Consider the following 27,786-nt stretch of genomic DNA (forward strand, 5'->3'; position numbering starts at 1 on the left):
ACTCATTAGGTCATGTTTTTTTTTATTATAGTTTTTTGTGAATGAATAAATTTGTAGAATCAAAATTTTCTCAAATTTAACGGACAATTATTATATTTATTTTATTATTTTGGGGTAAGGAAATACATTCTCTAATTTTTTTGAGGAAGCACCGGATAAACCTAAAAGAGAATCACTAGGGCGGGCCTAGTTGAGGGAGGGGATTTGGATAGTGTGCTCGAGATTATAAGTTCAAACTTAAATGTGATCATTGTAAAAAAAAAAAAAAAAAGAGATAGTAAACAAAGGTTTGAATCTCTATTTAGAGAACTGTCTACATTCAGTACTGAGTCATGTTTTAAATAAGATTGTCTCCGAAAGAAGATACTCATAAAAAAAACAAAGAAAACTTACGTAATTCCAGAACAATGAAATTTAAGTAAAAATTATCTAGCTATGATATGTACTATGTTGAAATTAACGATGAAGAATGAGACTACCGAATTATCAATGAGAATCACTTCCGTGACATTGAAGCATCTCAACTACTTGGCTCATGTTGGGCCTTGAATCTCTGTCTTCCAGTACACATTTTAAAGCCACTGTGATCAAAATTTCAATCTTACTTTTATCATAATTTAGTCCAATAACAGGATCTATTATTTGCTCCACCCAAGATGTGTTGCTGTTGCTCCTTTTTTCTCTCACCCATGTCACCAACCTTCCATCATATGTCTCTTCACCATTAATGTCATCGATACTAGTTGTTGGGCTTTTCCCAGTTACCATTTCCAAAACAACAATTCCATAGCTATAAACATCTACCTTGGATGTGATAGGCAGGTTAAAAACCCACTCAGGTGCCATATATCCTCTTGTGCCTCTGATCATTGAGATGCTTGGATTGTTGGGGTTATTTCTGTTGAGGAGCTTAGACAAACCAAAGTCTGCCAACCTGGGCTGATAATTGGAATCTAGGAGTATGTTTTGTGGCTTTATGTCACAATGCAAAATCCACTCCAAGCATTCTTCATGCAGATATGCTAGAACCCTTGCCGTTCCCAGAACAATGTTGTATCTCTTACTCCAATCAAGTGTGTTGGATGAGAGATTTTGTGCCAAAGAGCCATTCTCCATGTACTCATACACCAACAACCTATGCTTTCCCTCAGCACAATATCCCCACATTTCAATCAAGTTCATGTGGTTGAGCCTTCCAATGATGCTCACTTCAGCAAGGAATTCTCCTTCTCCTTGTTTAGCTTCATTGAGTCTCTTAATTGCTGCGTGTCTTTGATCTGATAAAATGCCTTTGTACACAACCCCTCCTGCACCTCTTCCAATCTCTTGACTGAACCCCTTTGTAGCCTTTTTCAGCTCTGAGTAACTAAACTTTCTGAATCCTGTTGCTGCAAGATGGTAGCCTTGTTGATCTGCATTAGACTTTTGGCCTGTCCTAATGAGGAAGCACCAAACCACAAAAATGCAAACCATTTCAAAAGCTCCGAGTGCGGCAGCAAACCACAGCAAAACCCTCACAACACGGCTTTCAAGTGTTTTGATATAAGCTCTTTGAAGTTGAACTGAACAAACATGATGATCATCTACACTGTCAATAGCAGATTCTTTGACAGATAAACTATAACTTTTAGGAATTCTCAAGTATGTTGTTCCTGGGAATCTTGGTAAACGCTGTCCGTTGAGGAATTTTGTTTTGGTATAGCACCTGTAATAGAGGCCATCTCTTAGGCTATAGGAGTGCTGAAATCCCTGACAAGTGCAATTTTGCAGGCACAAATTCTCACAAGCACTATAGTTACTAACTTCTACATAATAATTATCATAGCCATAAAACTCAACACCGCGCATCTCCAAGAAAGTGGTCTCGTTCCAATTGCAAGTGAGATCAAACATGGGTTCACACCCATATGACCAATCACTGTGATTCCTCAATCTGTACCCTGGAAGACACTTGCATGTTCTTCCACTCTTTGGATCATAACCACAAGTGCTGTTGGGTCCACAAACCCCATGAATTATACAATCATTTCGAATTGCTTTCCATGAAACATACCATTTCTCTACTGCACTTTTTCGACCATAAACTCGGAGATTACCATCAGAATCCAATTTCAACCTTCTCTGCAGCACCATCCCATAATCAAATGTCACAAAAGTGAAATTATCTGATGAACGGAATCGGCCCAGAGAATTCAACGCTGCAATTCTACTACTATTGAATAGAGTCCTTCCAATGTGCCAACTTACTTGCCAGGGATTCGGCCAGTAATTGCTGGAAACATCAGGGCCATCGTAGACAAGACGAAGAATGTTATCATCGCTGAAGAAAAACTTATAGAAACCAGATGAATGGTTACTCTCGCTTCTTGCAGACACAAGTAGCGTGTGTCTGGTAAGAGGTTGGCCAGGAACGAGAGTATCAGTTGGGAAATCAAAACTTTGCCACAGAATGGTTCCTTGCAACTCACGTAACACAAGATTGCCATCATCTTTGAGATGCAACTCAGCTGGGGCTAATGAAGCGGTGTTTGAAGACCAAGCAGTGTTAAAACCAGCATCAACCAAAACTATGTTGCCGGCGTGTGTGAGGGAAAGTTTCGAGCCCTTCCCATTCACGGGTTGGTCACGGTTTGCCATCCAAGTGACGGTGTTGGGGCTGTGGAAATGAGGCTCAGTGAACCATATTGCAAATGAATATGCGTTCTCACCAATGGCAAGGAAGCCAGCACTGAACATGCCATTTGGTGACACAAGAACGTGTTGTGGATTTTCCACTGAGAGGGAAGATCCCTTTCTCAATGATGATGATGAAGATGAAATTTGGAAAGACAATAACGATGCTAGAAGAAAGAGTGTGATTGACAAAGCCATACTCGTATTGGATGCAAGTTCGTGTGAGTACTTTTTCAAAATATAATTCTTGCTTATATTACCTTTAATGAATGAATAAGATTTAAAGTTATTTAAGAGTTATGAAAAACTTACATGCCCTTCATCACACGTTGTAGTAATAAGGTCGTCTTTAAATTTTTTCAAATTTATAATTTTCGTTCCTGAACTTTTCGGTGGTTGGTTTTAGTTCTCAAACCCAAAAAAATCTCTCTTATTCTGCAAAATGAGAAGTATAAATATAGATAATTAGATCATTTTTCAATATTAAGATTAAAACAAAATTGTACAAGACTTTTTCAAGTAACTAACTTTTAAGATCATGTGAGTACTAATTAAAAATATAATTCTTGGTGATATTACCATATATGAATTAATAAATAAGATTTAAAGTTATTTAAGAGTTACAAAGAACTCAAATGACCTTTACGACACGTTGCAATAATGATTATTTATTCCTTTCACTTTCATGTAAGACAAACTGTTGGAGGCCATTAAAGAATGAACACTGTTACATGAAAATGCCATACTGGCAGGCGAGTCCTTGTTTTGGTAGATGAAAATCTAGACGTAACTATTGTCCCTTGATCTCAATGAAGGTGGCTGCGAAAACTTGGAAGTTTAAGAAGTTCACTTTCATTAATCTCTAATCTCATCTATTGCTACTTTTAAGTCGTCTTCATATTTAACTCCATATTAGAATTGACATTTTTCATACATCTTAAAATTATAATTTTTTAAAAATTATTTCTGTAATTAATACTCCTCTTTCCTAATTTTTTTGTTGTTAATACATTCTTTCTTTTTCTTAAATTATTGGTATTTTTAATATAAAAATAATTAATGTAAAAAACGTTAGAGTGGATCTTATAAAAAAGCAGGCATATGATTTAAAATTAGTTGAGTCTTATAAATAGAAATAAAGCCTAGTTAAAGATCGATCCAACACAAATTTAATGCAAAAAAGACACATAAAAAAGCCCAAAGACGTCTTTAATGCGAATTTCGCGCTAGACACATGATCACCGTCATACTAGCTAAGCCTAGAAGGCCTGCTTAGCGGGAGGTTGCGTGAAGTTTAAAATGCCTATAAAAGGAGTAGGAAGACGATGAGACTTAGAGTTGTTTAAAGAATACATCCCAAATCTCATTATCTCAACAAGGGAAATCCTCTTTTTATGTCCATTATTCCCTTCTTTATCCATCCTCTCTCTTCTTCTATCCGCACTAACCCCTAAAGTGTAAAGTCTCCCATGATTTTAATTTAGTCTGTATTGCTCTTTTTTGTGCTGATTTTTTTATTGATTATGCTCATGTATTGTTTAAGAGGTAATGCATTGAAAAATGATTATTTTCTAAGAATTAGAAAAGGACATTTAAATGAAATCATTGCTAGAAATAAAGTGAGATTTGTTTAGCATATTTTATGCATCTTTAATCTTAATGCAATTTTCTATTTTTATCTAACATTGCATCACAAGTAATTTTGGCATGTTAGGTTCTAATATATTTTTATCATATTTTAAACTCTGAATTTATTTTTAAGCATGAAAACATATTATCATTATTTTTATTTTTACTTTTCCGTCTCTTCTACTTTTCTCTTGCTTAAAAATTGGGATATACACCAACACAAATATGAACAAAGTATATATGGATTTCAGACATCTAAATACTTTACTACTTATAACAATTTGGTACATTTACCTATGAATTAACAATGCACAAAACATTTATTTTCTCCTTTGTCATATATGGTTCAACAAGTCTCAAGATTCACTACAACAAAACCAACACCGTGGTTTGGATGGCAAACCGTGAACAACCTGTTAATGGAAAGCTCTCAAAGCTTTCCCTAAGCAGTGGAAACATGGTCTTGGTTGATGCAGGTCAAATCACCACTTGATCATCAAACAAATGCAATAAAAACTTAATTAATCTTATAAAATCAATACTTAAACTCACGGAAATAAATATTTTATTTAATGTCACATTAATTTTTAAATTATTATCATGAAATTATATTTTTTTTATAAAAGTATAAATATAAAAATATAACACATTAACTACATACAAGACAAATTCAAATAAAAATATGTTAACTCCAAGCACCACGAGGATAGAAAAATCTAGTTTAATTAAATTCAAGGGTCCGCTCATGATTTTCGAACAAAGATGGATCAGAGTCATTGATTTTAAAAGTCTCTGGAAGACAAACCACGGCAAGATCTCACCATATAGAGATAATACAAGAATTGTTTTTCTTATGTACAAATATTCACTCATAAAGCATCCACAACCACTGCTGCAACACGTCTTTCCAATTTCCACAACCACTGCTGCAACACGTCTTTCCAATTTCCACAAACAAATTGATTTTCAACACGATAACTATTCATTTTTTATTGTGCGTTGCACCGATCAAATTAATTAAATTCAAGGGTCTTCACATTATTTTCCAACAAAGATAGACCAGAGTCATCGATGTTAAAAGTCTTTGTGGTTTTCTTCTTAAAATAGTCTTCTATTCATACAGCAATAGCTCTTAACATACTTAGAATAAAATATGAACAAGTGGGGTTGGCGCCATACCATTTAGCATTATCCTTTTTCTTACATACAAATAGGGGCATCATTCACATTCGCACATAAATCATCCAGAAATTGGTTTGCAAATTGCACGACCATGGCTTTCTCTATCTCACTCTTTTTATTAGTCCTGCTTTTTTCTTTCCAATCTTCTTCATCTTCCCTATTGTCATTGAACAAGGGGTCCTCCCTCTCAGTGGAGAAACACGCAGAAGACGTTATTGTCTCCCCAAATCAAATGTTCTGTGCTGGCTTCTTTCAAGTTGGTGAAAATGCCTTCTCCTTTGCCATATGGTTCAACGACCCTCACACTCACAACAACAACCACACCGTGGTTTGGATGGCAAACCGTGAAACACCCGTTAATGGAAGGCTATCAAAGCTTTCCCTCTTAAACAGTGGTAACATGGTCTTGGTTGGTGCAGGTCAAATCACTACATGGTCATCAAACACAGCATCAGATGCTCCAGTAAAGTTGCATCTCCAAGATGATGGCAATCTTGTGTTACTTGATCTCCAAGGAACCATTTTGTGGCAAAGTTTTGATACCCCAACTGATACTCTCCTTCCCGGTCAATTACTTACCAGATACACACAACTAGTGTCTTCAAGAAGCCAGACTAACCATTCTCCTGGTTTCTATAAGATGCTATTTGATGATGACAACGTTCTTCGTCTTATTTATGATGGTCCTGATGTCTCAAGCACATATTGGCCACCACCATGGCTACTCAGTTGGCAAGCTGGAAGGTTTAATTACAACAGCAGCAGAGTTGCAGTGTTAAATTCTATTGGAAATTTCACTTCATCGGATAATTATGATTTTTCCACGGATGATCATGGCACGGTGATGCCAAGAAGATTAAAACTGGATTCAGATGGAAACGCTCGTGTGTACAGTAGAAATGAGGCTTTAAAGAAATGGTATGTTTCATGGCAATTCATATTTGATGCATGCACCAGTCATGGGATTTGTGGTGCTAACAGCACTTGCAGTTATGATCCTAAAAGGGGACGGAGATGCTCGTGTTTACCAGGATACAGAGTGAAGAACCATAGTGATTGGTCTTACGGGTGTGAACCCATGTTTGATCTTACTTGCAGCAGAAATGAGTCTATCTTTTTGGAGATACAGGGCGTTGAGTTATATGGTTATGATCACAATTTTGTCCAAAACAGTACATACATAAACTGTGTGAATTTGTGTTTGCAAGATTGTAACTGCAAAGGGTTTCAGTACAGATATGATGGTAACCAAATATTTAGCTGCTTTACAAAGTCACAGTTGTTGAATGGAAGGCGTTCACCAAGTTTTAACGGAGCAATTTACTTGAGGCTGCCAATCACCAATAACTTCTCCAAGGAAGAATCTGTGAGTGCAGATGATCATGTTTGTTCTGTGAAGCTTCACAAAGACTATGTTAGAAAGCCAGAAAATCGTTTGGTGAGATTTTTTCTGTGGCTTGCTACTGCAGTTGGGGCTTTAGAAGTGATTTTCTTTTTCCTGATTTGGGGTTTCTTGATTTGGAACCTCAAAACGTCTAGTGCAGATCAGCAAGGCTACCATCTTGCAGCGGTGGGATTCAGAAAATATAGTTATTTGGAGTTGAAGAAGGCAACAAAGGGGTTCAGCCAAGAGATTGGAAGAGGTGCAGGAGGGATTGTGTACAAAGGCATTTTATCAGATCAAAGACATGTTGCAATTAAGAGACTCTATGATGCTAAGCAAGGAGAAGGAGAATTCCTTGCTGAAGTGAGCATCATTGGAAGGCTCAACCACATGAATTTGATTGAAATGTGGGGATATTGTGCTGAGGGAAAGCATAGGTTGTTGGTGTATGAGTACATGGAGAATGGTTCTTTGGCACAAAATCTCTCATCCAACACACTTGATTGGAGTAAGAGATATAGCATTGCTCTTGGAACGGCAAGGGTTCTGGCATATCTTCATGAAGAATGCTTGGAGTGGATTTTGCACTGTGACATAAAGCCCCAGAACATACTTCTTGATGCTAGTTATCAGCCCAAGGTAGCAGATTTTGGCCTGTCCAAGCTACTAAATAGAAACAACCTCAACAATTCAAGTTTTTCAATGATCAGAGGAACCAGAGGGTATATGGCACCTGAGTGGGTTCTGAACTTAGCAATCACCTCAAAGGTTGATGTTTACAGTTATGGAATTGTTCTATTGGAGATGATAACTGGGAAGAGCCCAACAACAACCGGTGTTCAAAACATTGATGGAGAAGAGCCATACAATGGAAGGCTGGTAACATGGGTGAGAGAGAAAAGGAGTGCCACATCTTGGTTAGAGCACATCATTGATCCTGCAATTAAGACAAATTATGATGAATGTAAGATGAACCTTTTGGCTACAGTTGCTTTGGACTGTGTGGAGGAAGACAAAGATGTAAGGCCCACCATGAGCCATGTGGTAGAAATGCTACAAAGCCATGAAAGTGATCCTCGTAATATCATCAATGCTTGATGGTTACATTTCTTGGTCCTCATAATGCTAATTAATGGTATACCTCATAATACTATTATCAACTCTTGATGGCTACTTTCGACGTATCAGGTACTCACCGCAAGGAAGTAGATTTTACATTTTAGAATGCTTCTATATATATACTTTTTTTTTAATTCTATATTTTTGTCTTTCATGTGGTGTTTGTAATTTGTAAAGTTGTTTAAGATAAATAAATTTCCCTTGTTTGAAGTCTTATGGTTAACCTGCGCTCTTCGAAACAGATTATGATGAAAACTTCTTAAGAATCTATTTATTTGCTTATAATATATAAAAATTCTGAAGGGTGAATATAGAAAAATATTTGTTGCAAGAAAAAAAAATCTCAGAATTCCTTCAATTTTCTGGGTTTGGAAAAGTGCATACTTTTAAGAAAAGGGATCTTATGATATGTGGTCCATGAAAGGGTGCAGGACTAATAGATTCATCTTTCAAAAATAAAAATTTAAATTTTAACTTTGGAATATATAAAAAAGTAAAATAAATTGGTCCTATTTAATTTTTAAAACGTGTTCATTTTTTGGAAAATATGTATTTTATCATTATAAAGTGTCATTATCGTTAGAGCTAATTGTTAAAGTCTATGAAATGACTGTCTATAAAAGATTTTAATCAATAAAAAAATTAAATAAAGTGTCATTGCATATAATATCATGAAGTATGAGTCATATAAGAGTCAACAATAAGAAACAGGAGTTCAATATTATATTTACTCATAATCAAAATCACAATTTCACAATTTTTCTTCTTTTATTAATTGCCCATTTCACTTGTCCGCTTGCAGACGCACACTATTATTATCTCTTAAATGCCTAATGCATATATGTATCATTGACATTTAATAATAGTATTATACTAACAGCTTAAATATTTAAGCCCGTGACGTGCTAATGAACCTAAGGTTCTTGTCTAAAGGGGCCTTGATATCAAGCAATAAGCACTAAATGTTTAAGTAGGCTAAGTCAATTGCCTAAGTTGCCTTATAACAATTACAACGTCTCAATTGATCAAAATCAAAATCATCAAGTTTTAACTAAGATATTTCGTTGTCCTAGAAATATAAGGATAGAATATACAGGCTGTTGTAAAAGCATTTATAATATAAAAGGGTTGGATGCTTCCGAACAACGGCCAGGTTAACACTTTAGTTTTATTTGGCAAAAGTCTAGAAAAACGTTAGACAATCTTAGCATTTTACATATATAATATATTTTTCTTACATATACTAAGTATCCTAGTATTTTGCAAATGTTGGACTCAATTTATCAGCCCAAGGTAACAGGTTTTGGCTTGTCCAAGCTACATAATAGAAATATCCTCAACAATTCAAGCTTTTCAATGATCAGAGGAACCAGAGGTTATATGGCATCTGAGTGGGTTTACAATTTACCAATCACCTCAAATGTTGATGTTTACAGCTATGGAATTGTTCTATTGGAGATGACAACAGGAAAGAGCCAAACAATGGATGTTGAAACAGTTGATGGACAGAACCGCACAATGGTAGGCTGGTAACATGGGTGAGAGTGAAAAAAGAGAAGAACATCTTGGGTGGAGCAAATCATGGGTCAAGTCATGATGTGAATAAGATGTTAGGCTAAGTCATGATGTGAATAAGATGGAAATTTGGGCTAATTGCTTTGGACTGTGTAGAGGAAGATAAAGATGTTAGGCCCACCATGAAGCAAGTGATTGAGATGTTTCAGAGCCATGAAAGCGATGCACACTCATGGATATGCTTTATGTTCGTCCAAGAAAGGTGAAAGTGAACCATTTTCAAGCTATATTTAAGTTTTTGTTGTTTTTTTTTTAATAAGAGTAGACAGAAATATTAAACAATAAAAGGGAGCATAAAGAAAGAAATTGAGACTGCAAAGGCTTACTTTATTCTGATATGAAGCAACGTATTTAAAAGCATGGAAAAGATAGTAACTGCTAACAAAAAGATAACATCACTAACAGAAAGATAACACCACTAACAAATCATGCCTAGAGAATAGGATCAAAACTGCTTTATCCTATCAGTCAACATGACTTTTATTTTTTCCTAAAAAATAGCATAAAAATCTTATCTACTATAAGTTGTTAGGCAGTTCCAACAGTCAAATCTTAACACTCCTCCTTGACTTTGAAACTGCAAACTCCAAGCTTTTGTCTCAAGTATTCAAATTTGGTTTTAAACTCCTTTATGAGTTTCTCATCACTTCCTGTCACAAGTAAATCATCAACATAGACAGCAATAATGATTAAATTTGCATCTACCAATTTCACATATAATGCAGCCTCACTTGGACTTTTGACAAATCCAAGATCTTGAAGATGATCATCTATCCTGCTGTACCAGGCCCTAGGAGCCTGTTTAAGACCATATAATGCTTTTTTCAACTTGTAAACTTTCTGCTCCTCTCCTTTGATTTGAAACCCCTCAGGTTGCTCTACATAAATCTCCTCCTGCAAGTAACCATTTAGAAAGGCAGATTTTACATCTAAATGATAAACTTTCCACCTTTTATGTGCAGTCAAGGCAAGTAGCATTCTAATTGTATCAAGACGTGCAACTGGAGCAAAGGTTTCTGAAAAATCCACTCCAAACACCTGAGCATAGCCTTTCACCACCAACCTGGCCTTGTATTTATTTACAGAACCATCTGGATTAAGTTTGGTTCTATAAACCCATTTTACCCCTATAGGTTGTTTGTGTTGAGGTCTGTCCACTAGCTCCCATGTGTCATTTTTTTCTATCATCTTCAACTCTTCCTTCATAGCATTTATCCACTTGTCATCCTTTTCAGCTTCTTCAAATTCTGCAGGTTCTAGGACAGCTACATTACTCTTTTGATAAATCTCAGATAAAGATCTTGTACCTCTGACATGAATGTCATCTACATCATCATCTAGGAACTGTGGGATTTCTGGCAGCTGCTTCCTTATTGGCTCATCCCAACTCCATTGTTGATCTTCCATAAATTTGACATCTCTACTCACAAGAATTTTCCCATTTTGAGGTTGGAAAATTCTGTAAGCTTTGGAGGTGTTGCTGTATCCAATGAAAACTCCGGGCTCTACCTTTTTATCAAGTTTGTCCCTTTTAACCTGTGGAACATAAGAGAAACAAACACAACCAAAGATTTTTAGATTTTGTAAATCTGGTTTGTAACCAAACCAGCCTTCAAATGGAGTTTTTTTGTGCATAACTCTTGTAGGTAGTCTATTCAGCAAAAATACTGCAGTGTTTGCAGCCTCCGCCCATAGCTCCTTTGGCAACTCCTTTTCATGCAGCATACACCTTGTCATCTCCATGATACTTCTATTTTTTCTCTCACTCACACCATTTTGTTGTGGGGTGTAAGGTACGGTGAGTTGGTGCTCAATGCCAGCTTCTTTACAAAATTTATCAAAAACATCATTTTTGTATTCCTTCCCATTGTCAGACCTTATTGTTTGCAACCTGCAATCACTTTGATTCTCCACCAATGCATTTAAAGATGATACTCTCTGAGGTCCCCCAACATCTGTGTGAACTAATTGCAGCTTTTGAGTTACTCTCCAAGTTGATTGAGGAAATGGTTTTCTGACTAGCTTACCATATTGGCAAGCCATGCAATCGGCTAACTTGTCTTCAAGCATTGACTGAACTAATTGCAGCTTTTGAGTTACTCTCCAAGTTGATTGAGGAAATGGTTTTCTGACTAGCTTACCATATTGGCAAGCCATGCAATCGGCTAACTTGTCTTCAAGCATTGACACACCTTTCACCAAGGCATATTTTTGCATGTATAAAAGTCCAGCAAGATGGAAGTGTCCGAGCCTTTTGTGCCATAGTTCAACATTGGTGGCCATGCTTGAAAAAGCTATTTGCTTCTCCTCCATTAGATTTAAAGCATAGCTTTTAGCCCTCATTTTCACCTTGAATACGTCTTTTCCTTTTGCATCTTTGATCAAGCACCAATTTTCTTCAAATATAACTTTGAAGCCTTTCTCTACAAGCTGAGCAACACTAAGTAGATTTTGATCAATGTCAGGCACATATAAGACATCAGAGATATATTTCAAACCTGTCAAGCTTTCAATAGCAACAATCCCTTTTCCCTTGACTGAGATGAAATCACCATTTCCAATTTTTACTTTGGAAACAATGGTTTTGTCAAGTTTTTTAAAGAGGTTCAGGTCATTAGTCATATGGTTTGTGCAACCGCTGTCTATTAACCATGAATCACTGGAACTATTGCTTGTGGCAAAGCATGTTGAAACAAAGAGTTGCTCATCTTCTCGTTCCTCCGCAACAACCTTTGCTTCCTCTGATTTGGACTTGCATATTCGCTCTACATGTCCCATATTGCCACACTTTCTGCACTTGACATCTGGTTTCCACCAACATTTTCTTTCAGGATGATTTGTCTTTTTGCAATGCGGACAAGGAGGAAAGGTCTCACCTTACTGCTTGTTGGAGCCTTCTGGTTTTTCGTTCCTCCATTTGTTGTTCTTCTTGTCTTTGCCACCTCTTGAATTTTGTGTTTTCGTATGAAACGCACCTTGTACCACCTCCTCTTGTCTCATCATTCTTCTCTGTTCCTGGGCTTGTAGAGCATTTATGAGTTCTCCCAAGGTGATGGTTGACAGGTCTTTAGACTCCTCCAATGCTGATATCTTTGATTCATACTTCTCGGGTATAGTGACCAGGATTTTTTGCACTATTCTTTCATCAGGAAAGTCTTTCCCAAGAAGCCTCACTCTATTTGTTATGCCTAACAGCCGGTCAGCGTAGCCTTTAATTGTTTCAGTCTCTTTCATGCTCTGCATCTCGAATTCTCTGCCCAAGTTGAGTACTTGCATGCCTTTGGTTCTTTCACAGCCTTGATATTCTGATCTGAGATAATCCCAAATCTGTTTGGCAGACTTGAAGTTCATAATTCTTGTAAAAATAATTTTTGACACAGCAGAGAAAAGGCAATTTTTAGCCTTAGCCTTTTTGGTCTTCCTTTCTCTGTGATTCTTCATCTGAGCCACCGTTGGATCTAAAGGTAGTTCAGGAACATCATAGTTTTCTTCTACTGCCTCCCAAAGATCCAAAGCTTCAAGATGAGCAGTCATCCTTGCAGCCCATAATTCGTATTCCTCACCATAAAAAATTGGTGGTGAACCTGCTGTGTATGATGTTTCTCCCTCCATTGTGATTTCTCTCAACTCACAGATCCCTTAAAGATAAGAGCTCTAGATACCAATTTGTTGTTGTTTTTTTTAATAAGAGTAGGCAGAAATATTAAACAATAAAAGGGAGCATAAAGAAAGAAATTGAGACTGCAAAGGCTTACTTTATTCTGATATGAAGCAACGTATTTAAAAGCATGGAAAAGATAGTAACTGCTAACAAAAAGATAACATCACTAACAGAAAGATAACACCACTAACAAATCATGCCTAGAGAATAGGATCAAAACTGCTTTATCCTATCAGTCAACATGACTTTTATTTTTTCCTAAAAAATAGCATAAAAATCTTATCTACTATAAGTTGTTAGGCAGTTCCAACAGTCAAATCTTAACAGTTTTAATCCCTTAGATTGGTGTGCTTCTGTCCAGGGTGTTTAAAAAAATCGATTCGGACTGTAATCAAACCAAAATTAATTTTTTTTTAAATTAGTTCAAATAAAAATAAAATAAGTACATTATTTTATAAAATTAATTTGATTATTGTTTCTATAAATCCAGTTCGATTGACTGAACTGGTTTTTATATAAATATTTTTTTAATTAAAAATATTTTAAAAATTAATTTGAAAATCATTTTAAAATTGATTTGGCTCTTAAGACTAATTTAAAATTGATTAAAAATTAGTTTAATTCAAATCAATTTTTTAAAACCAGTTCAACTTTAAATCCGTTTCTAAATCTTGACTATTTAAATATAAAACTAAATCGGTTAATACAATTCAATTTTTTTTATCGAATTAGTTTTTACACACCCCTTCAATTTAATTTTTTTTATTGAATTAGTTTTTACACACCCCTTCAATTTAATTTTTTTACCAAATTAATTTTTGCATACCCCTACTCATCTGTAGTTAATCTCGGTAAGTGTTTCTAATTGTTTGCGTTGTTTTTCTTTCTTTTTCTTTTTTCAAGAATGTATTATATATGTCTGTAAGATTGCATAATCAAATAAAAGACTCGTTAATTTATATTTTGTAGTACCAAACAGATAAAGATTGTTTCAGTCTTGATGAGTATTGCTAATCGCCCTAGTGATACTTTACGCTAAAAGCATATCTCCAGTAGAATATGCCCTGCTATGCTAAGGGGATTGAGTTTTGTTGTGTGTTCCAATTATGAATTGACAGAAGAGAGACACGGGGGACTACAGAGCAACTCAATGGGGTTTTGATTAACAGAGTCAAAGAGGTACGATGAATGGGCTTTTTTTTTCGGTGTAATTTTGGGTGTGGGTGGAAGTGTTTCAAAAATATATTGTTTATACAATTTTTAGCTGTTAAAAAATATAATAAAATAAATGTAAGTTATCGCTTAACGTTGAAAATAAATAAAAAGAACTAAAACATTTCAGGGATAAAAGTTTGAAGACTAAAATCATAAATTTAAAAAAATTTAATAACGAAAAATATATTATTATTAAAAGTTTCATGAGCTTATTGAAAAGTTCCAAAATAATTAACTTTGCCTCACAATAGCTAAGTTAATAGTATCATGTAATTATTAACTTTGTATCGTACTTAAGATCGTCACTTAGGTTTGGATTCATTCGAATCTAATTAATTGCACGTTAAAATTTGATATATTTAATTTTACAAAAATAAAAAATATTTTAAAATTTTTGTAAGAACTAAATCTGAATATATTCAATTTTATGAGGATGTTAAACAGATTTTAACCATGAATTAAGTAGGACAACTGATCTAGTTAAATAGTATCCAAATTACATTGATGACAAAGTCAGTGACCATGTACCCATCCATAATCTCAAACCCTAAGCCTAAAAAATAAACACTGTTGTTATGATGAAAGGGTTTTTCACTTAAGCTCATTTTGATTTTGGATTTGGATTTGATTCTGAACTGAACTTACATTGACTGATGGAGGAAAAAGAAAGATCATGAATGGAAAAAGAAATTTCTAGAGGCTAAAAGTCCCCGGATATTGATTTATTCATTTAGCAAAACAATTTCTCGCTATCTGATATCAATCCATAGGCTGTCTTGTTTTCAAGACTATATTAAGTTATTCTTTTGTTTAATATCAAATCTTTCAATTTTTATTAATCTGAGTTCCTGCATTTTTTTGTAGTCTTTATTTGCTCATAGTCTTTATTCCCCCTTCAATCACCAAGTCCACCTACCTTATAACACTCTTGACTTAATGGGAGTCTATCTACCCGTATAATTATCTATGGGTAGTAAGGATTGTAATATAGCTAAGTGGTGCCAAATAGCAGGGGTATACGAATTCGAGCTTGGCTGAAAGTTATTTTGGTTAAATTTTACTTACTTTCTGAGTCAACTCCATATCAATCAAAATTTCTTTCTTCAAAGTTAAGACAAAAAAAATAATAGGGGTATATGGCACTATAATATAGCCTCTATGTTATAAGCTGTCATTTGAGAATGCAATGGATCAAATGCGTCATTATTAAGCAAGAACTTGAGCATTGACTGCGCCACTTTAACTAATGCTGTTGGTAATGAAGTCTGGCTCTCAATTTCTATTTCTATATCAACTATCACATATCCCAATTTCTCTTCCTTATAGTATTTGTTTTCTGTGTCTTTTCTTTTCAACCATACAAAAATATGCAATTGTCAACCTTTTCCTCTTTTTACGTACAGGCACGGGCATCACTTCACATTCAACCTAAAGCATTCTTTGCTTCTACTGCAATTGCACGATCATGGATTTCCCAACGTCACTCTTTTTTCTACTCTTGCTTCTTTCTTTCCAATGTTCATCTTCCCTATCGTCACTGAACAAGGGGTCTTCCCTCTCAGTGGAGAAACACACACAAGACTCTATTGTCTCCCCAAATCAAATGTTCTGTGCTGGCTTCTTTCAAGTTGGTGAAAACGCCTTCTCCTTTGCCATATGGTTCAACGACCCTCACACTCACAACAACAACCACAACAACAGAAACGTTGTTTGGATTGCAAACCGCGAACAACCCGTTAATGGAAAGCTCTCAAAGCTTTCTCTCTTAAACAGTGGTAGCATCGTCTTGCTTGACGCAGATCAAATCACCACTTGGTCATCAAACACAGCATCGAATGCCCCACTAGAGTTGAATCTCCAAGATGATGGTAATCTTGTGTTACGTGAGCTCCAAGGAACCATTTTGTGGCAAAGTTTTGATTCCCCAACCGATACTCTCCTTCCGGGTCAACCTCTTACTAGATACACACAACTTGTGTCTTCAAGAAGCAAGACTAACCATTCCTCTGGTTTCTATAAGCTGCTCTTTGATAATGACAACCTTCTTCGTCTTATTTACGATGGCCCTGATGTTTCGAGCTCGTATTGGCCTCCTCAATGGCTACTCAGTTGGGATGCTGGAAGGTTTAGTTTCAACAGCAGCAGAGTTGCAGTTTTCAATTCTCTTGGAATTTTCAATTCATCGGACAATTATGGTTTTTCCACAAATGATCATGGCAAGGTGATGCCAAGAAGATTAACACTAGATTCTGACGGAAATGTTCGCGTGTACAGCAGAAATGAGGCTTCAAAGAAATGGTACGTTTCATGGCAATTTATATTTGAAACTTGCACCGTTCATGGGGTTTGTGGTGTTAACAGCACTTGCAATTTTGATCCTAAAAGAGGAAGGATATGCTCGTGTCTACCAGGACACACAGTAAAGAACCATAGTGATTGGTCTTATGGGTGTGAACCCATGTTCAATCTTTCTTGCAACGGAAATGATTCTACCTTTTTGGAGTTGCAAGGTTTTGAGTTTTACGGCTATGACAGTAATTATATACCTAACAGTACCTACATGAATTGTGTGAATTTGTGTTTGCAAGATTGTAACTGCAAAGGGTTCCAGTACAGATATGATGGGGAATATTCTACTTGCTTTACAAAGAGACAGTTGCTGAATGGGAGGCGTTCCACCAGATTTGAAGGAACGATTTACTTGAGACTTCCAAAGAACAATAACTTCTCTAAGGAAGAATCTGTGAGTGCATATGGTCATGTTTTTTCTGTGCAGCTTCACAAAGAGTATGTTAGAAAGCCAGAAAATCGTTTTGTGAGATTTTTTCTGTGGCTTGCTACTGCAGTTGGAGCTTTAGAAGTGGTTTGCTTTTTGATAATTTGGGTTTTTTTGATTAAGACGCGCCAAAAGTCTGGTGCAGATCAACAAGGCTACCATCAAGCAGAAATGGGGTTCAGAAAATATAGTTATTCTGAATTGAAGGAGGCGACAAAAGGGTTCAACCAAGAGATTTCAAGGGGTGCAGAAGGGATTGTGTACAAAGGCATTTTATCAGATCAAAGACATGTAGCAATTAAGAGACTCTATGAAGCCAAACAAGGAGAAGAGGAATTCCTTGCTGAAGTGAGCATCATTGGAAGGCTCAATCACATGAACTTGATTGAAATGTGGGGATATTGTGCTGAGGGAAAGCATAGATTGTTGGTGTATGAGTATATGGAGAATGGTTCTTTGGCACAAAATCTCTCATCCAACACACTTGATTGGAGTAAGAGATATAGCATTGCTCTTGGAACGGCACGAGTTTTAGCATATCTGCATGAAGAATGCTTGGAGTGGATACTGCACTGTGATATAAAGCCTCAAAACATACTTCTCGATGCTAATTATCAGCCCAAGGTAGCAGATTTTGGGTTGTCCAAGCTACTAAACAGAAATAACCTCAACAACAATTTAAGGTTTTCAGTGATCAGAGGAACTCGAGGATATATGGCACCGGAGTGGGTATACAACTCACCAATCACCTCCAAAGTAGATGTTTACAGCTATGGAATTGTTCTATTGGAGATGATAACTGGGAAAAACCCAACAACTGGTGTCCATAGCAATGCTGGAGAAGAATCATATAATGGAAGGCTGGTAACATGGGTTAGAGAGAAAAGGGGTGATGCATCTTGGCTAGAGCACATCATTGATCCTGCAATTAAAACAAATTTCGATGAATGTAAGATGGACCTTTTGGCTAGAGTGGCTTTGGATTGTGTTGAGGTAAATAAAGATCGGAGACCCACCATGAGCCAAGTAGTAGAAATGCTTCAAAGCCATGATTGTTTAAGGTGTTGATTTCTTTAAATAGATGTTTTTCAATATACATGATATTGTTTAACAACTCGAAAGTTAAATCAAGTTTAGATGATATGTATAGAATGAAATTAAATGATTACACCAATAATACTTCTGGGTCCAACATCTAATTTTATCAAGGTATGGTATGAACAGGAAACTAAAGAGGATGGTCTGAATTCAAATGAATAACACAGCAAGACGATTCATAGAATTTTTTTGGGTACAGTGTACGAATGATAAAATGATGGATGAATGCATCTAACAAAACAATAATTGACCAATGTATTTTACATTTGCTCAAATATTAATGAATTCTTTTTAGTTTTTATCAATATTTTTGTTGGAATTGAATAAAATTAAAGCAATTTTAATGTCAATTGACTAATGGCCAAAACCACTAATCCAATATTCATTAATATTGACTAATCTATTGGTCAATGGACAAATGGCAGAACAAATTAACTAATCGTTACGCTACTTAGTTTGTGAATCTGATTCAACATCAGCCATCAAGTTAATAACAGAAGGCACTCAAGCTTATCATCCTTTTGCATTCTGTTATTTATGCAATCTGTGATTATATGTCTGGATCGAGTAAATATTAAATATACGAAGACAATTTGCTATCATATCGATATCAAATATGACCTTCTAAGAAGGGTTTTGAATCGTTATGAAAATTGCTATCTTTTTACAATGTTGGCTGCAAAGACAGTTGAAAATCATTATCGAATGTGTGAAATAACCATCGTAAAAACTGTGATTTGTAGTAGTGCGACCCTGGCAGCTGTCTTTTAAGCATGTCCTTAGAGAGGCAAATGTCTGTGCTCACTGGATATTGCAAAATCTGGAGCCAATTCAGATGATCAGTCATTGAGCACTGTCCTCCTCAACTTCAGCTTCTGTTGTTAGCTGATGCAATAGGAACTGTCTTCTGAATAGCAATCGTGATATCTGGTCAGAGATCACCATTATACTCTAAACTTATAATTTTATTTTTTTTTTATCTTTTTTTATTTTTTTTTCCCTAATTAATTAACAAATCTTATTTTGGATCTTTAATAAATTTTGTTTGTTTGTTATTAATCCTTTTATACAAAGGGACTAATACAAAATGAACAAAAATTATTAGGAGCTAAAATAAAATTGTTAATTTATCAAGTATCATAACAAAATATCAAAGATAAAAAAGTTATTGTTTCATTAAAGATTCAATGCAAAAGAAAAAAATTATTAAAAAATACATGAAAAATTAAATATTTATTATGAATAAAGAAATATTTTAGCTTATTTTTACAATTGTTATTCACTCAAGATTTTTTTTTCCTTTCTCTTTATAGTTAAACCAAGACGATTGATTACCATAGTGATCTGTATTAATTAGTAAATGTATTCTACTATTGGTCCATGCCATTGATCACAAGATTGATCAATATCAATGAATATTGATCCAATGGTTTTAGAGAGATTAGTCAATCCACATTAAATTCCTTCAATGTTAATGGCTGGTCAATTCAACAAAAATATTGATAAAGGAAATTCATGAAAATTAACCAAATGCAAAATTAATTGCCCAATTGTTGTATTGTTAGATGAAATGGCCCGTTTTTCTGTTATTCATTAATTTATTTTTTTATTGGTCCATTCATCACAAGATCGGTCAATAGTGCATGCCCACCAAAACTTATACAGTGACAAAAAAATTATTAGGTAGTTCCAACTATCATGTCTTCTAAGAAAGAAAAAAAACTATCATATGTCTATAATCCAAATGAATATTTATATATAACATTCAAAATTTAGAATTGATAATATTTAATTATATATTATATAAGAAACTCCTCTAAAAAATGTTATATAAAAATTAAAAAAGAATCATAATATTTAAAACGACCTAGTATCTTCTATCCCAATAAAACGATAATATGTAAAGATTAACATAAAATAATAATATTGTTTGATTTGAAGACTTTGCTTGTAATTATTTTTTGTTAAAAGTTTTAGTTAATCATTTTTAAATGGAATTTTTTCTCCTAAATATATATTTTTTTCATTCAGAATACTTAAACTTGATACCAAAATTACTTGAATTAAGACTTGTTAGAAAAATTATAATAATTTAGAGCTACTTAATAGCTTCCTATTTAATTATTTATGATATCGCAAAGACTAATAAGAATCATGATAATTTAGAAGTATCCTATAAGTACCTTGGAGGAACTTCTCTCCTGCACCAATCACCACCTTACATTTATATCCAAAAGTTCACAAGAATTAAATTAATCTGAGCCATTGAATTAATCTAATGGCGCATACCTCTCTGGTTCACCCTTCCTCTTCTCAACTACCGAACTCCTCCTGCACTCAGCGAACACTGCCAAAAAAGAAAAAAGAACAAAAAAATCGCCATGACGGCAAGACGGCGCTGATTAGTACGTGTTCTTTATAAGGCCTTCGACTTTGCCCCTCTGCTACAACGGCCTTCTCTATAACCTTTTCTTTAGTAAAGTCAACTTTTTTCTTGTGCTTATTCCCCTTGCATAAGCTGTTAATTATCATCTACATTCATTTTTTTTAGTTTTTTTTCTTTTCCAGGGATTTTTGTTTTTCCTCAACTGATTTCAAAGGACCAATTCCTTCCAGTGTCACTGCCATGACCAACCTAAAACTACTGTATTGCCTTCAGAACTCTTGCTCAATTGTTTCTGCATTTATTTTTGTTGGATAATCTGGGAGATGTAGTGTAATTATATGCTTATGTGCACCTACCTGAACCATAAGTCCACAACAGTTTTGTTAGTTATATTTATATCCTTTTTATCCACTATCCTCCTAATTTGTTGTTATCCTTGTAATTATCGCTTCTCATGTTAAACTTTTCTTTAAAGGACAATGTTAGTTGTTAATTTGTTAGCTTTTGTTAGTGAGAAGGATTCGAACTCACGTGTACACAGACCTCTCCCTCCCCTCCTCCTCTCTTAAACAATAAGCAGAACCATGCCACTTTATTACTTAAAGGAATTGCCAGCAAGCTTCACACTGTTGCATGGCTCCACAATCATTTACCTGAAATTTAATGTAGATGGATGACACCAAATTTCATGATTTAATAAACAAGCTAAGCTCCTAGACTTCATTCTCCTTGAAGTGGTGAGTTACGAAGCATAATTGTGTAGTATTACATGGATTTAGTACATGGGCATAACTGGATGGATGCTATGACTCAATTCAAAAAATACTTCTGATATAATGTTTCTGTATATCGATGCTCTAACATTTATCCTATGCATAACTCTATATCACCATGTCAGTTACAAAGGTAGAAAATATCAATACATTAAGCATTATCTACATGTGCATCCTGACTCTTGTAAGTAAGGCCCTTTCCAATAACACTTCAGTAGTTGGAGAAATGCCTCAGTGTGCAATGTTGGTATAAATAATACTTGGACAAGATTGCTGCTGAAGAGAGCATGAGAGAAGTTCCTGCGGGAGAGGATCCAAATGCCTAATATGTTGACAGTAATCTTTGAGAATTAATGATACAACCTCATGCACCATTAATATTACACCGGATTAATTAGTTTCATGGCTTTGAAGCATTTCGACTACTTGGCTCATGGTGGGTCTCGAATCTTTCTTTTCCTCAACACAATCCAGAGCCACTCTGGCCAAAAGGTCCATCTTGCGTTCATCATAATTTGTTTTGATTGCTGGATCCATTATTTGCTCTAGCCAAGATGTGGCACTCCTTTTCTCTCTCACCCAAGTTACCAGCCTTCCATTATGTGATTCTTCTCCATCAATGCTTTGGACACCGGTTGTTGGGCTTTTTCCAGTTATCATCTGCAAGAGAACAATTCCGTAGCTGTAAACATCCACTTTAGAGGTGATTGGTAAATTGTAAACCCACTCAGGTGCCATATATCCTCGAGTTCCTCTGATCATTGAAACAGTTGAATTGCTGTGGAGGTTATCTCTGTTTAGTAGCTTGGACAAGCCAAAATCTGCTACCTTGGGCTGATAACTAGCATCAAGAAGTATGTTTTGGGGCTTTATATCACAGTGCAAAATCCACTCCAAGCATTCTTCATGCAGATATGCTAGAACTCTTGCCACTCCCAGAGCAATGTTATATCTCTTACTCCAATCAAGTGTGTTAGATGAGAGATTTTCTTCCAAAGAACCATTTCCCATGTACTCACACACCAGCAACCTATGATTTCCCTCAGCACAATATCCCCACATTTCAATCAAGTTCATGTGGTTAAGCCTTCCAATGATGCTCACCTCAGCAAGGAATTCCCCTTCTCCTTGTTTAGCATCATAGAGTCTCTTAATTGCAGCATGTCTTTGATCTGATAAAATGCCTTTGTACACAACCCCTCCCGCACCCCTTCCAATTTCTTGGCTGAACCCCTCTGTTGCCTTCTTCAACTCAGAATAACTATATTTTCTGATTCCCACTGCTGCAAGATGGTAGCCTAGTTTATTTGCACTAGACTTTTGCTGGGACCTAATCAAGAAACCCCAAATCATCAAAAGGCAAATCATTTCTAAAGCTCCAACTGCAGTAGCAAGCCACAGAGAAAATCTCTCAAAACGATTTGCTGCTTTTCTGACATAGTCTTTGTGAAGCTGCACAGAACAAACATGATCATCTGCACTCTCAGATTCTTCCTTGGAGAAGTTATTGCTGTTGGGAAGTCTCAAGTTAATTGTTCCATTAAAACTTGGTGAACGCCTTCCATTCCACAACTGTAACTTTGTATAGCAGCTAAATATTTGGTTACCATCATATCTGTACTGAAACCCTTTGCAGTTACAATCTTGCAAACACAAATTCACACAGTTTATGTATGTACTGTTTTGGACAAATTTGTGATCATAACCATATAACTCAACGCCCTGTATCTCCAAAAAGATAGACTCATTTCCGCTGCAAGCAAGATCAAACATGGGTTCACACCCGTAAGACCAATCACTATGGTTCTTCACTCTATATCCTGGTAAACACGAGCATCTCCGTCCCCTTTTAGGATCATAACTGCAAGTGCTGTTAGCACCACAAATCCCATGAATGGTGCATGTATCAAATATGAATTGCCATGAAACATGCCATTTCTTTAAAGCCTCATTTCTACTGTACACACGAGCGTTTCCATCTGAATCCAGTTTTAATCTTCTTGGCATCACCGTGCCATGATCATCCGTGGAAAAATCATAATTATCCGATGAAGTGAAATTTCCAATAGAATTTAACACTGCAACTCTGCTGCTGTTGTAATTAAACCTTCCAGCTTGCCAACTGAGTAGCCATGGTGGTGGCCAATATGTGCTTGAGACATCAGGACCATCATAAATAAGACGAAGAACGTTGTCATCATCAAATAGCATCTTATAGAAACCAGGAGAATGGTTAGTCTGGCTTCTTGAAGACACTAGTTGTGTGTGTCTGGTAAGTAATTGACCGGGAAGGAGAGTATCAGTTGGGGTATCAAAACTTTGCCACAAAATGGTTCCTTGGAGATCAAGTAACACAAGATTGCCATCATCTTGGAGATGCAACTTTACTGGAGCATGTGATGCTGTGTTTGATGACCATTTGGTGATTTGACCTGCATCAACCAAGACCATGTTACCACTGTTTAAGAGGGAAAGCTTTGACAGCCTTCCATTAACGGGTTGTTCACGGTTTGCCATCCAAACCACGGTGTGGTTGTTGTTGTGAGTGTGAGGGTCGTTGAACCATATGGCAAAGGAGAAGGCATTTTCACCAACTTGAAAGAAGCCAGCACAGAACATTTGATTTGGGGAGACAATAACGTCTTCTGCGTGTTTCTCCACTGAGAGGGAGGACCCCTTGTTCAATGACAATAGGGAAGATGAAGAAGATTGGAAAGAAAAAAGCAGGACTAATAAAAAGAGTGAGATAGAGAAAGCCATGGTCGTGCAATTTGCAAACCAATTTCTGGATGATTTATGTGCGAATGTGAATGATGCCCCTATTTGTATGTAAGAAAAAGGATAATGCTAAATGATATGGCGCCAACCCCACTTGTTCATATTTTATTCTAAGTATGTTTAGAGCTATTGCTGTATGATGAGAAGACTATTTTAAGAAGAAAAATTGTAAACGTCCAATCTAATTTTTGGGAGGGGGAGAAAAAGAAAAAAAAGAAATTAAAGAGAGAAAGTTTTATATATATATTACACCCATTTAATAATTTAATATAAAATATTATTTGTATTAATTTAACTGTTACATTATATTTATATATTACCAAAATTATTTGTATCAAATTTTATCAAAATTGAACATTAATAAGTAAGTAATCAAATTATTCATATTTCATTATATTTTAAAAAATATTATTATATTAATTTTAATTTATATAAATGAGATAAAAAATATTTATTTATTAATATAAAATTTTGTATGTATGATATATATGAAAATAACTTTTATGGTAAATTTTTAAAAAATATTATTCAATTAAAAATTATTAAATGATATAATAATTGTATTGATGTGATTGGATCCTTCTATATATCTATATTATATAAACTACATATTCTTTATTAGAAGTAATTTATTGGATGATTTGGGTGGTTGATTGATGTAATATTTGATGTGATAGTAAACATAAAGAAATAAAAGATAAATAGAAATGAGTCTTTCATACAAATAAAAAAAATTATCCGTCGAATGATTTTGATTAAAAAATGCATTAATAATAGATACCATTTTATATTTAGGAAACGGCGTCGACAGTCAAAAACTGCTACATGATAAGAAGACTATTTGTAAGAAATAGCATGAATCCTATTTGATCAATTTTTTTATTGGGTAACCATGCTTTGTCCAATAAAATTGGTACCAATCATCGTTTCCCTTGGGGGAATAAATAACATTACAACTTGCAGCATGCTTGTAATATTATGATAATTTTGTAGTGAAACAAATAATTCTTACTTGATTTATTATATTTATATACTTAGTTTTCTCCGTCAAAATATATATATATATACTCTCAGCTTTTCTTCTATTTTATTTTCATTTATATTTTTTCTATCTTTCTCTTTATATTATATAAAATCATTTATTACATTTATCAATTTAAGGTTTTCTTTTATTTTTATCTTTCTTTATATCTCTTCCTTTCACCCACAACCCACATTTAGGCTGTACATTAAGTTTATGATAAAATTTATTTTGAGCTTATCATATTTAATTAGATTGATTAGTTTATATTTTTTTAACAAAAAAATGTCAAATTAAATTATACCAATGCAACTAGATCAGGTTAGTTTGATTCAAATAATCTAGTTATGATAGAAAAAATGTTATTTTTTTCATACTGTTATCTCTAATTATTTTCTATTTTATATATTTTAAATTTCATAATAATATGTAATATAAAAATATTTCTTATTCCGTAAAGACTAAATATTTATGAATTGAATGGTACAAATATAAAACAATTCTATGCTGTCATTCAATAACATATCATAATTGATATTACTCTTAAATAAATTATCATAAAAATCAATAAACATATATAATAAATTGTGACTAGTTGGCGATGTAAATAGTTTTATAAGAAATACATAATCTATTATCTCTATTTGATTTATTTTTATAGTAGTTATCAATTACTTTACATATCATATTAATTTATGTACTCAAAATAAGATTAAAAAATTACAAAAAATAAATATGAATAAATTAACTTACGTTTGATTCGCTAAAAAAATAAGAGATTGGACAATGCAAAAATATTTATCCAACATTTAATTTAAAAAATGATTGAGGGACAATACAAAATAAAGAATGATGAATTGGACAAATACCAAAAAACTTGTAACTCACTAAATCACACTAAATTTTTTTGTCTAGTTTCTAATAAGAGTAAAAATACAATATTATCCATATTTTCTTTTTTCATGTGTGCCTTTTTCTTTAAACCTCCCTCTCCAAACGTTGTACCTTGATCATCGGCGTGGACACCTTAGCCACTAATGAGGGTCGTATGGACTACTAATGTTCCCTTTTTGCTCACTATTTTTTTCTTTTCATTGCTAATTTATTCAAATGTTCTCATCATCATCTTTCTCTTTCTTATTGTTTTTTTTTTCTTTTGGTCAACCCTAGTGAAGTCGCGTCGCGTCGCCCTACCACCATGACCCTGTGGCGGTGTCGCGCTGCCAGGCCCTACGCCCGACTGCGTCAGGGGTCCTGCATCCTCCCTGGAGATACCTCTCTTTTGTTGCGCCGTTAAGGTGCTGATAATGCATATAGGATTTTATAGTAAAATTTATATTATTTTGTCCAATACATAAGTATATCAAATAAGATACAACACAAAATTACTTATATTATGCATCGATCACCAAATAGCATAAAGTACAACAAATTATCTTATGATTTAACTACTTATCCAATATTATTTTGTTTGTTTTATTTTTTAACAAATTAAATACATCCTTAATAATAATAAATAAGATCATAAAAAGGTAAAAATGAATGAAGAAGGAAAAAGACAAAAATAAAAGAATGATTAAGTACCAAAGTCTAATAATCTAATAACAAACTTGGGTGTCATCCTTGGGCCTTCAACAGATGTATCTGAGTTGGGGGCAATCTTGAAGAAATGCAAGAAAATTTTATCTAGCAATATTGAAAACTTTGTTGTCAAGTTAGGTAGGCGACAAGTCAGTAGTATGGCAGCTCATGTCTTGGCAATGGCTGCTATTTTTCTGCTTGTTCCAACTTTTGTCGGCAAGTACCAACATGTATTGTCTCTTTGATTGACAATGAAATGCTTTGAGATGTTTTAAAAAAAAAACAAAAAAAAGTCAAAGAATATAGCGATTGGGTCATATACTCATCAGGTTGATTTGGATTGAGAAAATAATAAGTTAAAAAATCAAATCGGTTTTTATTAGTTTCAGTTAAAGTAAGAATTCAATGAATCGAGCTAACCTAAATCAATTTAATCAGTCTATTCAACTTGATTAATCAAATCACTCGATCCGATGAACAACCGTAGAAAAAAACATGCCGTATACGGTATGCCTATATATTTATATGCATATATTATATGTCAAGTTGCCCACCTTCAAGAGATTTTTTTATTTTCATTGACTCGGTCTTTGTCATGCAATACTAAACAGTTTTTCTTTTTCTTTTTATATTGTATCAATCCTTTTATTTTACAATTTTTTTCTATCTCTTTCACAATTATAAAAAGTACATATAAGTTTTATAAAAAAAATCCTTCAGATGTAACAAGTTTCATTTGGCTCATTAAAATTTTCAGTGATATTTTGAAACCTAAGAGAATACGAGATAAGTGGAGGTAGAGAACTTTGATCCCAATTTTATAAACCAATGGCATACAAAAGTATAAAACTTATGAGTTACACTATGAAATTAAGGGGAAAAACTGATTAAACATAGATTATGAGAAAAAACAAGAATTCTTGTAAAGGAAAAAA

At 34.4% G+C, this 27,786-nt stretch overlaps 4 protein-coding genes and 1 long non-coding RNA gene across 5 annotated transcripts; 3 read left to right on the forward strand and 2 right to left on the reverse strand.

Annotated features, from left to right (window-relative positions):
• Positions 1-226: 226 nt before the first annotated feature.
• Positions 227-3,083, reverse strand: LOC100783758 (putative receptor protein kinase ZmPK1). Its single transcript, XM_003530825.5, has one exon. It carries the CDS (start codon positions 2,869-2,871, stop codon positions 487-489), a length of 2,385 nt encoding a protein of 794 aa, XP_003530873.1. The 5' UTR covers positions 2,872-3,083; the 3' UTR covers positions 227-486.
• A 2,092-nt stretch (positions 3,084-5,175) lies between these two features.
• Positions 5,176-8,197, forward strand: LOC100784287 (putative receptor protein kinase ZmPK1). Its single transcript, XM_003530826.5, has one exon. The coding sequence runs from the start codon at positions 5,576-5,578 to the stop codon at positions 7,964-7,966; it is 2,391 nt and encodes a 796-aa protein (XP_003530874.1). The 5' UTR covers positions 5,176-5,575; the 3' UTR covers positions 7,967-8,197.
• A 7,480-nt stretch (positions 8,198-15,677) lies between these two features.
• LOC100784823 (putative receptor protein kinase ZmPK1) lies at positions 15,678-18,500 on the forward strand. The gene has a single exon (XM_003530827.5). The coding sequence runs from the start codon at positions 15,904-15,906 to the stop codon at positions 18,280-18,282; it is 2,379 nt and encodes a 792-aa protein (XP_003530875.1). The 5' UTR covers positions 15,678-15,903; the 3' UTR covers positions 18,283-18,500.
• A 2,035-nt stretch (positions 18,501-20,535) lies between these two features.
• Positions 20,536-21,094, forward strand: LOC121175214 (uncharacterized). The gene is made up of 2 exons (XR_005892451.1): positions 20,536-20,793; positions 20,881-21,094. It is a non-coding gene; the product is annotated as an uncharacterized lncRNA (long non-coding RNA).
• Positions 21,095-21,440: 346 nt separating this feature from the next.
• Positions 21,441-24,440, reverse strand: LOC100785351 (putative receptor protein kinase ZmPK1). Its single transcript, XM_003530828.5, has one exon. The coding sequence runs from the start codon at positions 24,229-24,231 to the stop codon at positions 21,862-21,864; it is 2,370 nt and encodes a 789-aa protein (XP_003530876.1). The 5' UTR covers positions 24,232-24,440; the 3' UTR covers positions 21,441-21,861.
• Between the last annotated feature and the right edge of the window lie 3,346 nt (positions 24,441-27,786).

Source organism: Glycine max, chromosome 8, assembly GCF_000004515.6.
Source record: "Glycine max cultivar Williams 82 chromosome 8, Glycine_max_v4.0, whole genome shotgun sequence".
Lineage (NCBI taxonomy): Eukaryota > Viridiplantae > Streptophyta > Magnoliopsida > Fabales > Fabaceae > Glycine > Glycine max.

Bases quoted from the DNA above. Each gene is read 5' to 3' on its own strand.
- LOC100783758 (XM_003530825.5), bottom strand. From the start codon at position 2,871: ATGGCTTTGTCAATCACACTCTTTCTTCTAGCATCGTTATTGTCTTTC.
- LOC100784287 (XM_003530826.5), top strand. From the start codon at position 5,576: ATGGCTTTCTCTATCTCACTCTTTTTATTAGTCCTGCTTTTTTCTTTC.
- LOC100784823 (XM_003530827.5), top strand. From the start codon at position 15,904: ATGGATTTCCCAACGTCACTCTTTTTTCTACTCTTGCTTCTTTCTTTC.
- LOC100785351 (XM_003530828.5), bottom strand. From the start codon at position 24,231: ATGGCTTTCTCTATCTCACTCTTTTTATTAGTCCTGCTTTTTTCTTTC.